The sequence below is a fragment of the Onychomys torridus genome, chromosome 4 (genome assembly GCF_903995425.1).
Source record: "Onychomys torridus chromosome 4, mOncTor1.1, whole genome shotgun sequence".
NCBI lineage: Eukaryota > Metazoa > Chordata > Mammalia > Rodentia > Cricetidae > Onychomys > Onychomys torridus.
In genome coordinates this window covers 43047006-43061826 of record NC_050446.1, presented here as the reverse complement: position 1 = coordinate 43061826, position 14821 = coordinate 43047006, and the positions used below count along the sequence as shown (strand labels likewise).

Here is a 14821-nt window from a genome sequence, read left to right as displayed (position 1 = left end):
TAGTTGACAATTACTGCTTACCCCTCCTTTTGACCCTGTAAGAATTCAAGCTGTGTGACCTTGTTTTGGCCAGAGCATTGTTGATTGCTTGGGTATGTAACTATAAACCTCAGAGACTTGAGAGAACTAGATTGGGGAACTATGATGGAAAGAACTAGATGGGGGAAAACTAGATGGAAAAGAACTAAGAGCAGAAAAATGTAAAGAGAATCATGTAAGAAAGGAGCTAAGTGTGAGAGCAGAAAAGAAGCAATGTAGAGAGAGGACTGACTCAGAACTGACTAGAGTTTTGTGTATGTAGATTTATTCAGGAAATTCCTTAGATTAATTAATCTGCCACTGGTAGTGTCTCTTCTGGAACTCTGGGAAAAGATTATTGAGGGGCTGGACCCCAATAGTCTTTGATACCACACAGTCATGAAGCCCAGTTTTAGAATATGTCCTCTTTGTTAGTGTCAATGATACCAGAGAATTCTAGGTTTATAAATATCTTTGTCCTGTCACTTTCTGTTGCTATGATAAGAACAAGGCAGTTTATGGAAGAAACACTTTATGTGGCCTTATGTTTCCAGAAGGATAAGATTCCATCATGGCAGGGAAGCATGGCAGCAAGTGCAGGCATGGGACTGGAGCAGGAAGCTGAGAGATCAACCTTCAAGTGCAAACATGAAGCATAGAAAGTGAACTCAAAGTGGAGTGAGGTTAACAATCCTTAATACCTACTCCCCAATGATACATTCCCTCCATCAAAGCCATCATTTCTAAACCTCCCCAAGTTGCCACCAACTGGCCACCAAGGGTTCAAATGATCAAGCCTATGAGAGACAATGCTCATTGAAATGACAACAGTCTCAAGCCCATTTTAATGCAATTATAAACACAATTTCTTTAGGTGGAAAATAAAGGCAGATGCTTAGTCCTACCAGTAATAATGGAGACCGGCTGTCATCCTTTGTATTTCCCCTGGTTTGCAGTGACCAACTGTTGTCCTGATATATAGGTCTGTTCTTCAAGTGGCTAGAAGGAAGCTAGCTAGAGCAAGCAGCAATGGAGGCATGGCTTCATGAACAGGAGTTAAACACCAGAACCATAACTGCTTGTGATCTAGGTCCCGTCTCAGGGCTCTACCTCTGAACTCTGACGCCTCACGGGCATTGTTTCCCCCACTAGGTGACATTGAAGCAGCATACAACAACCTACAACACTGTCTAGAGCACAGCCCCTCCTACGCAGAGGCCCACCTCTTGATGGCACAGGTGTACTTGTCTCAAGAGAAAGTCAAACTATGTTCTCAGTCTCTGGAACTTTGTCTGAGCTATGATTTTAATGTAAGTATTCCAGACTAAAATGGTTAAGACATAGCATGTTCCTTGAACTTTTAATGGATGTATACATGTTCAATTATTTTACATGTGAATCTAAAATACGTTGCCAATAAATATTTTAATAGAATTTTGAAATTACAAGAAATACAAGAAAACGTTCAGGTGTCTTTGACATAGATGAAAAACTGTATGAATTAACACAACATAACCACTACAATATCAGACTACCTAGGCAGTGGGGGCCAGTCATCCTAGCTACTTAGGAGGATGGAGACCAGTAGCTCTAGGCCAGCCTGGACAATATGGAAAGACAATATCACAGCATGCATGCACATGCGCGCACGCGCGCGCGCGCACACACACACACACACCAAATCAATAAAATAAATTTGTATGAATTTGGTAATGAATGATTGGGGATCAATTTCTAGTCTTTGTACTTATCTCTAAGCCTCAGTTTTCTTTTCTATGTAATTTATAGAATAGTTTTTGTTATGATGAGAATTAAATACAGCAATTAAGTATATATACAATAATTTTAAACCATGCAGAATTGTGCAAATACTTTTATGGGTAAGGTTAGTATAATGTTACTGCCCATTCTCTCCTTGGACTTTGCTTTCCTTTTTCTTTTTCTTTCCTTTTCTGCTTTTTTAGAGGTGGTATCTTTCTTTGTAGGTCAAGCTGGCCTGGAATTCACTTTGTAGACTGTTGTTCACAAAGTTACAGCAATCCTCCTGCCTCAGCCTCCCAAGTGCTAGGAGTACAGGTGGGAACTACCACAACCTCTTACAGTTGTTTTCCCATAATCTCTTTTTAGATTCATTGTCAGATAACACACACTGCTTTTGGAAATGAATATTATGTAGTGCGAAGTTATAAAGATATCTCTTACTATCCAGGAAATTTTCGTCATTTTCCCTGAACATTAGATGCTTCCAGCACTGTTTTAGACTTATGGAAGGAAGCCTCAAACTGATGATTCACTCCATTCTGGGGGAAAACCATGAAATGAGCTAGATATTAAGGCAATTTCATGTACTTAAAAGGGAGGTTTATTTTATGGGGTAACTTACAAGTAAAGGGATAGGTCACAGGGTCCAGGAGAGGTGTAGTGCAGTCCAGCGGTGTTCTCTGGAGAACTCTGCTCAATCTACCTCCAGCATCCAAGATCCAGGAACCAAGAGAGCCAGCACATCCAGATCTCAGGTCTTAAGGGCTCCTGTCTCGGCCCCTCCTAGTAGGTGTGATAGTTTCCAGAAGCTTCAGTGGGGGTAGTACTTCCAGGTCAAAGCTGGAACAGCTACCCACTACAGAGAATTCAAGTTCTATGTAAGAAGCCAGAAGTATTGCTGCTTTGTCTTGGGAAAGTGGGACTCTTGATGTAGGTGCACCCAGTGCTGTGCCCATGCACTGTTCGTCAGTCTCTGGGAGAGGAGCAGGTGTGAGTGTTCAGTCCAGTTCCCAGGTGCACAGCCTCCAGCTGCTGGAGGACTAAGGCTCCTTCAGTCTTTAGTAGTTTTCCCAGCACCACACTGAGGGTCATCCCCTTTGGCTTCTCTTATTTACTCACTCTATTAGTCCCTCTAGGCTCTCTATATCTGTTTACAGCTGAAATGCAGATGGAAGACTCTTGACTTTGTGTTTAGGGGTAGTATGAAAAGGGAAGGTCAATGTTTAATGAAAGCCCCTTGGAACTTCTAGTATTAAAAGTAAAAAGGATAGAAATGCAGACTTTTTCTAGAAATCTAAGGGGCATATCACTACTAGAGGAGCCTCAAATAAAGATATCCCTTTCACTGAAAATTCAAATTTTAGGATGTATAGTTTGTGCTGTAAAAACATTAGCTGCTCAACCTCTTTGACATTCATGAGGATGCTGGAGTAGCTGTTTCCCTGAATGTTAGAGGTAATATGATTAAACTTCTACGTAGTTGATTGAGATGTATAGTATTTGGGTCTGGGTAATTTCAATATGTGAAGTGGGTTTTTTTTATTTGCAAGTCCTTTCTAATAAAATTTTAATTTAAAATTATGATTAGGAAGTAAATAAAGGTCAGAAGCAGACTTTGTGGATATGATCATAAATGAGCTATACTCAAGAATCCTATGACGTATTTGGTGGGTTGTAAACTGTTTTTCCATTGTGGACACTCCTGAGAACTATTGTTCATTTTTTTCTCAGGTGAGAGACTACCCATTATACCATTTAATCAAAGCACAGTCGCAAAAGAAAATGGGAGAAGTAGCAGAAGCAATTAAAACTCTGCACATGGCAATGAACCTACCAGGAATGAGGAGAAGTAGAGCCTCCTCAAAGTCAAAGCACAGAACTGAGGTGGATGCGAGCCATCGTTTATCCATCTTCCTTGAGTTGGTGGAGGTTCACCGCTTAAATGGAGAACAAGTAAGTTAATGCAGGTTGGAACTTTGGTGCGTGCGTGCGTGCGTGTGTGTGTGTGTGTGTGTGTGTGTGTGTGTGTGTATGTACACATGCAAACACATGTGCTAATACCTTCTTCTCTCCTGTGTAATATGTAATATATAAATATGTAATTCTATTTGAATAATTCTCTACATCTATACATATGATATACATATAAAAAAATCAAAAAGCCAGAATTGGTCCCTTGGCCAACTTTCAAAATTTAGCAACTTACTTTTTCCTAACCTTTCAGTAAAATATGTGCATCTTGCAAGTGCCTGGAAATTAAATGTAATTTGACCCTGGATGGATTTTTCAGTGTGCTTGCCTATGTTGACCACCATGAAATGTAATCATGTAATTTATGATTCTGTTCCAGAATAGCAGTGAGTTCTGTATAGCAACTGCTGTCATCCTGGTTGTAAAAAACCAGCCACTTAACTAATATTTATAGCCTCAACTGGTTTTGGTCTCTTTAAACTTAAAGACTTCACTTAAAAATCTATCAGTTTATTTTTGTAAATACCATGAATGTACTGAAATCATTGTGTTTTGGTAGATGAGGCTCCTCTCTGGGGTAATTTGTTACCTATTTTGTAGGAGTCTTTCATTTTTTTTTTCTTTACAGCACGAGGCAGCAAAGGTTTTACAAGATGCCATCCATGAGTTTTCTGGAACGTGTGAAGAATTACGTGTCACTATTGCTAATGCAGACCTGGCTCTGGCTCAAGGAGATACGGAGCGTGCATTAAGCATGCTTCGAAATGTCACAACCGAACAGCCTTATTTTATAGAGGCCAAAGAAAAAATGGCAGATATTTACCTGAAGCATAGAAAAGAGAAAATGTTATATATCACCTGTTACAGGTAAGTTGCTAGTTACATGGCACATTTCCTCCTGAAATTTAACCCTCACATTGACATTCTGTCTTTTTGATGTCACAGAGTCTTTACAGGTCTTTTCTTGGATGTAGTCATGCCCATGACCATTCTCACCAAGGTGTTTACCCTAAATAGAACTCCAGTTGCTTCAGTGCATGGCCCAGTAGTTTCTGAAATCCCCTCATCAAATGTTCCTTTTAGCTCTGACTCTTTTGTTTGGGGAAAGAAAAGGCAAGAGTTAGATATATTCTAATAACCACATTATATAGCAACAATCCAGAGACTGGACAGGCATATTTAATACTTGGCATATCTATTGTAGAAGAGGAAAATTGTAAGTTAATGTGCTCCAAACTCCAAGTTATGATTCACTTCTTCCTTTTGAGTGAATAATAGCTTTGTCACATGAGGCCCTAAGAGTTACTGGGACATGGTGCATACATGTTGCTGTTCTTTGCCACAAACAAAACAGTAGCCACACAAACATACTGTGTGTGTGACTAAGTGAGCAGACTGAGTCAGTCCTCACTCATCAACGTATCCCACAACCTAACCAAGCATGTTACTCAAATTCTTAGTAAGTATCGAGTTTTCTGAGAAACCAGTGCCTTCTGATGGTGAGGAGTTTAAATGTCAGGATCATGCTTCTACTCCAGTATGGTGGCTTGTAGCATGAAGCAGCCTGAGGCAGCGGGATTGCTGTGACTTTGAGAGCAGCCTGCCCTATGTAAGAGTTTCAGGCCAGTGAGGCTGTATAGCAACACTCTTGTCTCCAAAAACAAACAAAAACAGGAACCAAAAGGTTTAGTTTCTTTTGGACGTGCTGTGATGTAATGATGAAAAGCATGGTTTGGTTTCAGGCAAATCTGACAGATTAGCTATGGACATGCACTCTTAGCAGCATCTATAAAGTTGGAATAGTAATTGGCTTTATCATAGAGGTTTAAATGCTTACGTAAGGAATGTTTAAAGCTGAGCAGCAAGCCAGGCATGGTGGTGCAGACTTGTCATTGTAGCACTTGGGGATGGGGTGAAGCAGGAAGATTTCAGTCATCTACTTGTTGCAAATAAATAAGCAGCAGATGCTGAAGCAGAAGACGTGATGGTTTGGAGGTAATTCATCCAATAATTTTCACCTTGAGGATGAGAGCTCAGGTGGACCGTACAATGCCTTCCTCCTGTTAAGGAATCCTCCTGGGCAATGAGAGTTCGAATGTTTGCTGTCTACCTTTACTTTCCTCCATGCATGTCAGAAAATGGAAAGAGTCATTGAGAAGTACATTTTGATGTAGCAGGAAAAGTATACATGTTAACAAGATAATACTACTGGCAATATTCTGAAGGCTACTGTATACTTAAGATAAACAAGCCATCACTTTATCTTACTGGTTTGTAAATGTTACCTGTATTCAATATACTAAGTAGAGTTGGTCCAATTTCCAGAGAAATTGCTGAAAGAATGCCCAGTCCCCGGTCCTTTCTGCTCCTCGGTGATGCATACATGAACATCCAAGAGGTAAAATTTCTAATTTTACTGAACTCAAATTTTTTTTAAATGTAGAATTCTATAATTAGCATAGGGAATTTAGCTTTTTCATCATTTAATATCTGAGTTCTAGTGATTGCAATAAAAGGTTAGCTTTGACCATGTTTTTAACATGGAGACTTAACTCAGCAATCTTATCTGCAATAGAGATGTTGCTAGGAGAATGTCAAGAGTTTCCTCTAAACAGAAGGGTGGAGAGAGATCTACTGACAGTTATGATGACTGTCAGGAAATGCAAAGTTGCTGTAGTCAAGAGTGTGGTCATTGTGGGTATGATTACAGTGATGAATATCTGGCCCACTTTCTGTCTTCTATCTAGAATTGTTTACTTTTATGTTCTTCAGTATACACTGAGTTAAAGTATTCCACATTGGGAGGGCCTTAATTATGGAAATGTTGGTCTTCAATGGATCCACTTACACTGTCAGTTAATGTTTGTCATTTGTGTCTGACAATGTTAGCCTGAAGAAGCCATAGTGGCCTATGAGCAAGCATTAAATCAGAACCCCAAAGATGGAACACTGGCAAGGAAAATTGGGAAAGCGCTTGTCAAAACTCACAATTACTCAAAGGTAACTAACTGCTCCATAATGTCAGTACATCTGTTGGATCAAGTTAGTCCAGGCCTGCTGTAGAGAAGTCTTCACCAGCAGCAGCAGCAGCCACCTTCCACATCTTTGGTGATTTTAAGCTCCATGCTCGTGTGTGCAAACTGGTCTTTGTGTCGTGTCGAATTTTCCCAGTGACCTGTTTTCTTCAGTGCTGCCTTTTAGGAAGATTTGTTTTGACCCTAGCAGTACTTTAAGCTTCTTCTCAGTCTCTGCAACTGAATAATGGTCCTAAAGTCACTAATCCCACATCTCCTTTGTTACGTAATGTAGCATAATCACTTCCTTTCTGCTGTGCCAGTGTGGTCAAGCTATACGCTTCAAGGAGGTTGTTTTTTGGTTTCTAGTAGGGTAAAGTGTTTCCCTTGATTGGTGTATTCTTGTGCTATGCCTGGTCATTGTTAAATATATGTACACCTACTAGGAAAGCAAACGTGTTTAAGAAGGCTTGCTGACCTCTAGAATAATCTCTAAGGTTTTTACCAAGTATTATTCATTATTCCTTTATTGTAAGAAAATGCTGGTTGCTCTGTATTCTATGATTCTCTAAGAAAAGCAGCTTACTTCTCTGACAGCATGGATATATGCCTACAGTTCTTCATATATTATTTCTAGTTATCAGTATGCCTTACACCTGGGACGTATGAAATTTCAGTGCCTTTTGAAGCCCTAACTGAAATGGACTTTGTTTAGGCAATCACGTATTACGAAGCCGCTCTGAAAAGTGGACAACAGAATTGCCTTTGCTATGACCTGGCTGAGCTCTTACTAAGACTGAAGTTGTATGAGAAAGCAGAAAAAGTTCTCCAGCATTCTCTAGCTCATGAACCTGGTATGAAAGCCATTCTAATTAGAAAAAAGTTTGCTTGATAAATCTGGTCTATTTATTTTTATAATACCTAATTAATTATATATTGGTTTTCTTTCTTACATGTAGTTGGTTTTATGAATTTACATGTATTTTTCTTCTTTCAGAACTCAACTCTGCCAAATGGGTGTGTTTTAAATCTAATAATAAATTTAATATATAGTTCATTGTGTTATAAAAGGACTTAATTCCCAAAATGATATAAATATATATAAATTACAATTACTGATATTTAAGCACATCAACACTTTTATAATTTTGTTTGTTTGTTTTGAGACAGGGTTTCTCTGTATAGCTTTGGAGCCTTACCTGAAACTCACTCTGTAGCTGAGGCTGGCCTTGAACTCACAGAGATCTACCTGCCTCTGCCTCCCCTCCCGAGTGCTGGGATCAAAGGCATGCGCCACCACCACCTGGCCACTTTTATAATCTTGACTTGTATAAATATTAATTTTTTTAAAGAATTCAAGCATCTTGAGGGGTTGCAGAGATAGGCCCATTGATAAAGTACTTCCTTGATGACCTGGGTTTAGACCCCTACAATTGACATTTAAAAAAAAAACAAAAAACAAAAAAACAAAACTTAAGAAGCTCATCAATAATCTTAGAGATGGGGAGTCAGAGACAGCATTCATATCTGATACTGGCCAGACACTGTGACCAAATTATCCAGCTCCAGGTTCAGTGAGACCCTGTCTCAAAGGTAGGGTGAAGAATGGCCCTGACATTGACTCTGGCCTCTACATGATACACACATGCACACATACAAACACATGAATACAAAAAAATGCAGGCATTATAAAAGTATAGTAATGCATTAAGTCAACTGTTTTTCCATAAATTCTGCTGACATTACTTTCCATATAGGTAGAATGTGATTAAATATATATTCTCTATACATTTATTTGTGTTTTTATATAAATATGGTCCTTGTGATTTTCCTTTTCAAAAAACATATTACCTATTCAGCTATTTTCTCTGTATACAATGTGAGAAAATACGTGTTGATACCATTACTTTCATACCATTTGATCAAATAGTGTTTTATAACTTGGTAATGTTTTTAATTTTACTATATTATTGAGCATTTATTTTGTTTTCTCATATTGGTACTATAAACCACATTACAACTAATACACTTATATCTTAATCCTTGGTGTACAGTTGCATTTTAAATTTTTTACATTTGTTTCCTCTTTGGATTTATAATGTGTGTTGCAGGTGTGCTCTCATGCCATTGAGTAGGTGTTGAGGTCAGAGGGCAACTTGGGAAAGTATATCCCAGATATTGAACTCAGTTTGTCAGACATGGCAGCAGCCATCTTTACCACTGAACCATCTCCCCGAGTACTTGCTTATATTTCTTAAGAATACATGCTGGGCCGGGCGGTGGTGGCGCACGCCTGTAATCCCAGCACTCAGGAGGCAGAGACAGGTGGATCTCTGTGAGTTCAAGGCCAGCCTGGTCTACTGAGCGAGATCCAGGAAAGGCGCAAAAGCTACACAGGGAAACCCTGTCTCGAAAAGCCAAAAAAAAAAAAAAAAAATACATGCTGGGAAAACATTTGTGCATAGAGATTTTTTTTCCAGTATTTTCACATTTCCTTTTTACAACTGTGCAAGTTTATTCAATTTTTAGTAAAATGTAGTGCTTATTCCTCTCAGAGTTTAAAGATTGCTAAAGTAAGTGAAAGCCTTGTTTTCCCCCACTCACCAGAGAAATCTCCAACTAGCCACCTGCCTGTTTTCCTAAGTCTGCCTACTCATGCCTCTGTTCTGATGCACACACAGTTACAGTTGACATTCTGGAATCCACAGACCCAGCCAACCATGGGTCATAAATATTTCAAAGAAAGGTTGTTCCTGTTCTGAACATGTAGAGACATTTTTCTTGTCATTATTTCCTAACTAGCACAGTAGAAGAGATATTTATATAACATCTCCATTATATTGGATGTTATTCGTAATCTAACAATGATTTAAATGATATCAGAGGACATGTGCATGCTATGTGCAAATACTACATTACTTACATAAAGGATTTGCACACCCATGAATTTAGGTACTGGATGGAAGTGCTCAAAACCAGTCCCCCAGGTACTGGGGAATGGCTGTGCACACTAGACTATGGTACATGTAGTTATAGTTTATGTGTAATTCTATACTTTTGAGTTTTCATCTTATTTCTTTCCTTATTTGCAATTATAGTCTTCTGTTTCAAAATTATGCATCCCAGTGTGTCTTAAAATCACAGAATATTGTGTGTTTGTACTTATAAGTATTTGAAGGAAAATTTAAAAAAACCGTAGTACAATTTTGGTTTATATACCTCTAGGTACTTACTGGAACTGAATATTGTTTCATTCTTCTTTGTTGCTTTGTTTCATGGGAAGGATGATCTCCTCTAGGCCCAGGCTGCCTAGAATTCATGCCAGTCATTTCTCAGCTGCCCAAATTTCATTTTTTTGTGATAGATGATCTTGCTGGGGCCAGTGTTCGGTTGATTGGTTGGATTTTTTTGGTTTGATTTTGGTTTTTTTGTTTGTTTTGTTTTGTTTTTGCCAAGTTTATTTATTGTTTCTTACCATATCTGACCATCTTTCTTCTTTGGTTTCTTTGTTACTTTATTTTATGAAAAACTTTCATAACTATGTTATAAAAGTCTTATGGGATGTTACTTGGCCTTTTTGTCTTTATTTTTGAATTAAGGACTTTAAATTACATATAATTTTTTTCTATATCATCTTCAAAATGGATAGTCAACTTTAATTGTTTTTTCAAATACCACCGTTAGTTCATAGTAAATCCCCATTTATGTGACTCTGTAGGAAATTTCATTCCATTGATTTTCTTTTGCTAACACCATGTATGTTTCCATCTGCAAGAGGAGTCTACCCTAAGCTTTCTAATACTCCCAGATGGTCATATGGGAGTTTTAATGAAGTTGTCCCATAAATCCTCCCAATTAAGGATACATTTACTGTGTGATTTCTCACTCACGCCAAACATTGTGCATTGCTCAGTCAGATCTCACTGCTAACACAAAAGGGCCTAAGGTTGTAGGGGAAAATACAGTATGTATTTTATATAAGTTAACTGTTGTGTTTATGTAGTAAAAGCTTAATGAATATTTGTTGAACACAGCCTGAGGCAGACTAATATACCTTTATACACATTTCATGTGTTACTGTATTAATTAGCTTTAAATTGTCCCTATTTTTTAAATCAGCAGTCTACAGCTCATGTTCCTACATATATACAGGTTTTCACAGCTTATAAATACAAGTACCTGATTTCTAACATACGTCTTTAATTTATTCTGGCTAAACCTAAATTCTTTTTTTTTTTCTTCTGAGACAGGGTTTCTCTGTGTAGCTTTGGAGCCTGTCCTGGAACTCACCTCCTGGCTCTGCCTCCCAAGTGCTGGGATTAAAGGCATGCACCACCACTGCCCGGCTAAACCTAAATTCTTAATACATTTCCTAAATGTTTTCTGCATGGGACCCTCCTCCTCTCATTCATTACAACTTTATTTTCCTTTTTAGTGGGTAAGAACCAAAATCTTGGCTTCTGCCTTTTCGTTCTGTTTAAATAGCTGATGACTCACTTCTGAGTCTCACTGTTCCCACAACTCAGTTTCCACTACTTTCTATCCCCATTTGCCTCTCCTGGATTAGGATGGTAGCTAGCTGGCCTGCCGGGCTGCAGCCTCCCTGAATCCAGGCCTATTTCAGTCCTGAACTGCTGCAGCCTCTCTGAATCCAGAAGTGATCTGAAGCTTTTCCGTAAATCCAGCCACTTTCCTGTTACAGTCCTGCCACTCTGGCCCTCTAATTAGGCCGGAGCAAAGGCTCCAGCTTATGTGGATTCCACATTGTCTCTATTTGCCACTCCGCCCACTTCCCAGCTTTTCTTACCTGTAAAGTAACCATGACAAATTTTGGAAGTTTATTCATTCCAGGCTGAGTTTTTGTTAACTCAGTTTGTTAATTAATTATTTTAAAGAAGCCCTACTTCAACAAGTTGAAATGTGAAACAGTGATTGAGCCAGCAAGATGGCTCAGCAGGTAAAGGTGCTTGCTGCTAGGCCTGACAATTTGAGTTGAACTCCTGGATCCATGTGATAAAAGGAGAGAACCAACTCCTCTAAAATAGTGCTCTGACCTACGTGCAGGGGGTATATAGCAGAATGTGGCCTGGATTGTATACTCCATAAATGGTGCAAAAAACTGACTTTGTCCCCATTTAGGGGTCTGATGTGCCCCTTAAGTTACAATGTATTCCTTAGATCATCAGATGCCTCTTTGTTTGGATTATTTATTGGACTTATTTGAAGTTTCACTTTGTATGCTAAGTAGGGAGTATTATTCTGCAGGGGGAAAGATTACATAGTTAGCTAGAGATGAGCCTAGACTAGAAACCAGACCTGTTGACATTATAGTTTGTGCCCTTAATGATGGTAATTAAGAATTAAAAAAGCAATTTCTTAATTGTATGCAGAGACTATTCTATTTTAATGGCTTCATCAGACGTTTTTACAGACTGAAAAATGAAAATTGCAATCTTGACGTGAGTGATGAAATTACGTGCTAATAAGTGTCTAAAAATGAAAACTACTGTTCAGTTCTCTACAATTTCTTCCAGCCAATTACTATCCTAAATCTTTTTTATGATTTTGTTATACTTTAACTTTATAAAATTTTACGTTATTATTTACTGTCAAAATCTTTTTTAAGACCAGTTTTTTAATGTAGAGAAATATAGACATTTATTTAAAATGACACTATCCCCTTTGCACTCCATTCTTAGTGACTGAATTGTCAGCTCTCATGGAGGATGGGCGCTCCCAAGTGCTTCTAGCGAAAGTTTACTCGAAAATGGAAAGACCCGGCGATGCGATTGCTGCATTACAACAGGTACAGTATGTGGGACTGTGGGCAGAGTCGGGAGACCGGCTGAAAGCACTCCCTGTGGACCCATAGTTACAGAGGACGCATCCGTGCCTAAAGGGGGTCCACACAAAACACTGCCATTCTAACAGTTAAGGATGCTTCGCCATTTTATTTCTGTTCTACAGCCTAAAACCTGGGCAAGTGTTAGGAACTCAGTGCTTAATTTCTCCACTTACTTCGATCTTTAACCTTTCCTAATATTTTGTGGTTTTCAAAGTAGGAGTTTTACATTCTGTTGTTTTCTTAAGTAGTTAAATGGCTTTCAGTCATTTTTTTTTCAATTTCTTATTTACTAACAATTTTTAATAAGAAAATGAAAGTCAGTCCATCAAGATGGTTATATGCCCTGTTTTATTTTGTCTATTAATCTGGTATATTAAGGTAATTCTCAGATATTAATCAGTCCTTATATTTCTGAAATAAATGTCAATTTCTAAGCGATTTTGCCATTATTTAAAGATGTTTTCTGACATTTTATTCAGATTTCCTCCTCGTAGATTCATTAGAGAAAAGCCTAGAAGAATACTGTTGTTAAAGTTGAGGACACTTTTCAGTTTTGAAACTGCTGTAGTCTCGCCCCTGCCTTTATGGAAACTATGTTTTAATTCAACAACTTTAAGAGATTTCACACTGACCATTTTAAACTTCCTCTTCTGTCAGCTTACATTCCCATGTTTTTTAAAGTAATTTGTTCAATTGTCAAATACAATAAATGTTCTGATTGCCTATATCTGCTATAAAAATGTTTCATAGTCTTGATATTTTAATTTTATTTGCCTTCTTTTTAAATAATTATACAGGGATTTATTCTTTTTATTCTTGTGATATTATTAATGAAACATCCTTTTCTCTCTGGTTTTATTCAATGCTGGCTTTTTACCCCATGATGGTGCTTTATTAAGAATAAAAAAAGCAAGTCGGGCGGTGGGGGCGCACGCCTTTAATCCCAGCACTTGGGAGGCAGAGGCAGGCAGATCTCTGTGAGTTCGAGGCCAGCATGGTCTACAGAGTGAGTTCCAGGAAAGGCGCAAAGCAACGTAGAGAAACCCTGTCTCGAAAAACCAAAAAAAAAAAAAAAAAAGAATAAAAAAGCAGTTTCCTTCTTAATACATATACTATTTTCTGTTTTCTTTTTTTATTTGTTTATTTATTTTAAATCCCAACCACAGCTCCCCTCCCCCCTCCTTCTCTCTGCACCATCTTCAATCCACCCCTCCTCTGTAATCACTCAGAAAGGGGAAAGCCCCCCATGGGTCAGGAAAGCTGCGGTAAGACCAAGCACCTCCTCCTGTTTTAAAGCTGGGCAAGGAACTCCAGCATGAGGAATAGGTTCCAAAGAGCCAGGCAAAGCACCAGGAACAGCCCGCGCTCCCATTTCCAGGAGCCCCACATGCAGACCAAGCTACACAACTGTCACCTATATGCAGAGTGCCTAGGTCGGTCCCATGCAGGCTCCCTGGTTGCCAAGATGTTCCTGACATTCTCACACACACACACACACACACACACACACACACACACACACACACATTTCCTACAATCCCTCCTCCCTCTCCTCAGCAGGACTCACCAAATGCAGCACACAGTGTTTGGTTGTATCTGTCTCCATCAGTCACTGGATGAAGGTTTTCCAACACAGCCTGTGTAGTCAGCAATCAAATCATAGGGGATGGCCAGTTCAGACTATGCAGCCACTGCTGCCAGGAGTCTTAACAGGGGCCATCCTTGTAGGCTCGTGGAAGTTTTCCTTGCATCAGGCTACTACCCTACTTTGTAAAACCCCCCTTTCCAGTCATCTCTGTCAGCACTGTCCCCCTCTGCCCAACCTCCAACCCAATCCCTCAAGTTCCCATGCCTACCTGCCCCCAGTCCAACTAGGAGATCTCCCTTTCCCCTTCCCAGGGAGATTGATGCATCTCCCCTGGATCCTCCTTGTTATCTAGCCTCTCTGAGTCCATGGATTATAGTCTGGTTGTCCTTTACTTTGCAGTCAGTGTCCACTTATGAGTGAGGACACAGCATGTCCTTCTCAGTCTGAGTTCCCTCACTCAGGATGACTTTTTTCTAGTTCTAGCCATTTGCCTTCAGATTGCCTGGTGTCTGTCTTTTTAACAGCTGAGTAATACTCCATTATATAAATGTGCCACATTTTCTTTGTCCATTCCTCTATGGCAGCTCAACATTTTTTATGAAATGTTTTAGCTATAAGATGCAA

General features: G+C 39.0%; 1 protein-coding gene across 2 annotated transcripts in view; it reads left to right on the top strand.

Moving 5' to 3' along the window:
• Window positions 1–14821, top strand: part of Ttc21b (tetratricopeptide repeat domain 21B) — a 75835-nt gene that overhangs the window by 29950 nt on the left and 31064 nt on the right. For both annotated transcript variants that reach the window (XM_036183834.1, XM_036183833.1), the window contains 7 exons: window positions 1171–1328; window positions 3511–3732; window positions 4379–4617; window positions 6076–6148; window positions 6640–6750; window positions 7480–7618; window positions 12464–12570. In XM_036183834.1, the coding sequence (XP_036039727.1) occupies window positions 1171–1328; window positions 3511–3732; window positions 4379–4617; window positions 6076–6148; window positions 6640–6750; window positions 7480–7618; window positions 12464–12570 (1049 nt within the window). The remainder of the gene's footprint in view (window positions 1–1170; window positions 1329–3510; window positions 3733–4378; window positions 4618–6075; window positions 6149–6639; window positions 6751–7479; window positions 7619–12463; window positions 12571–14821) is intronic.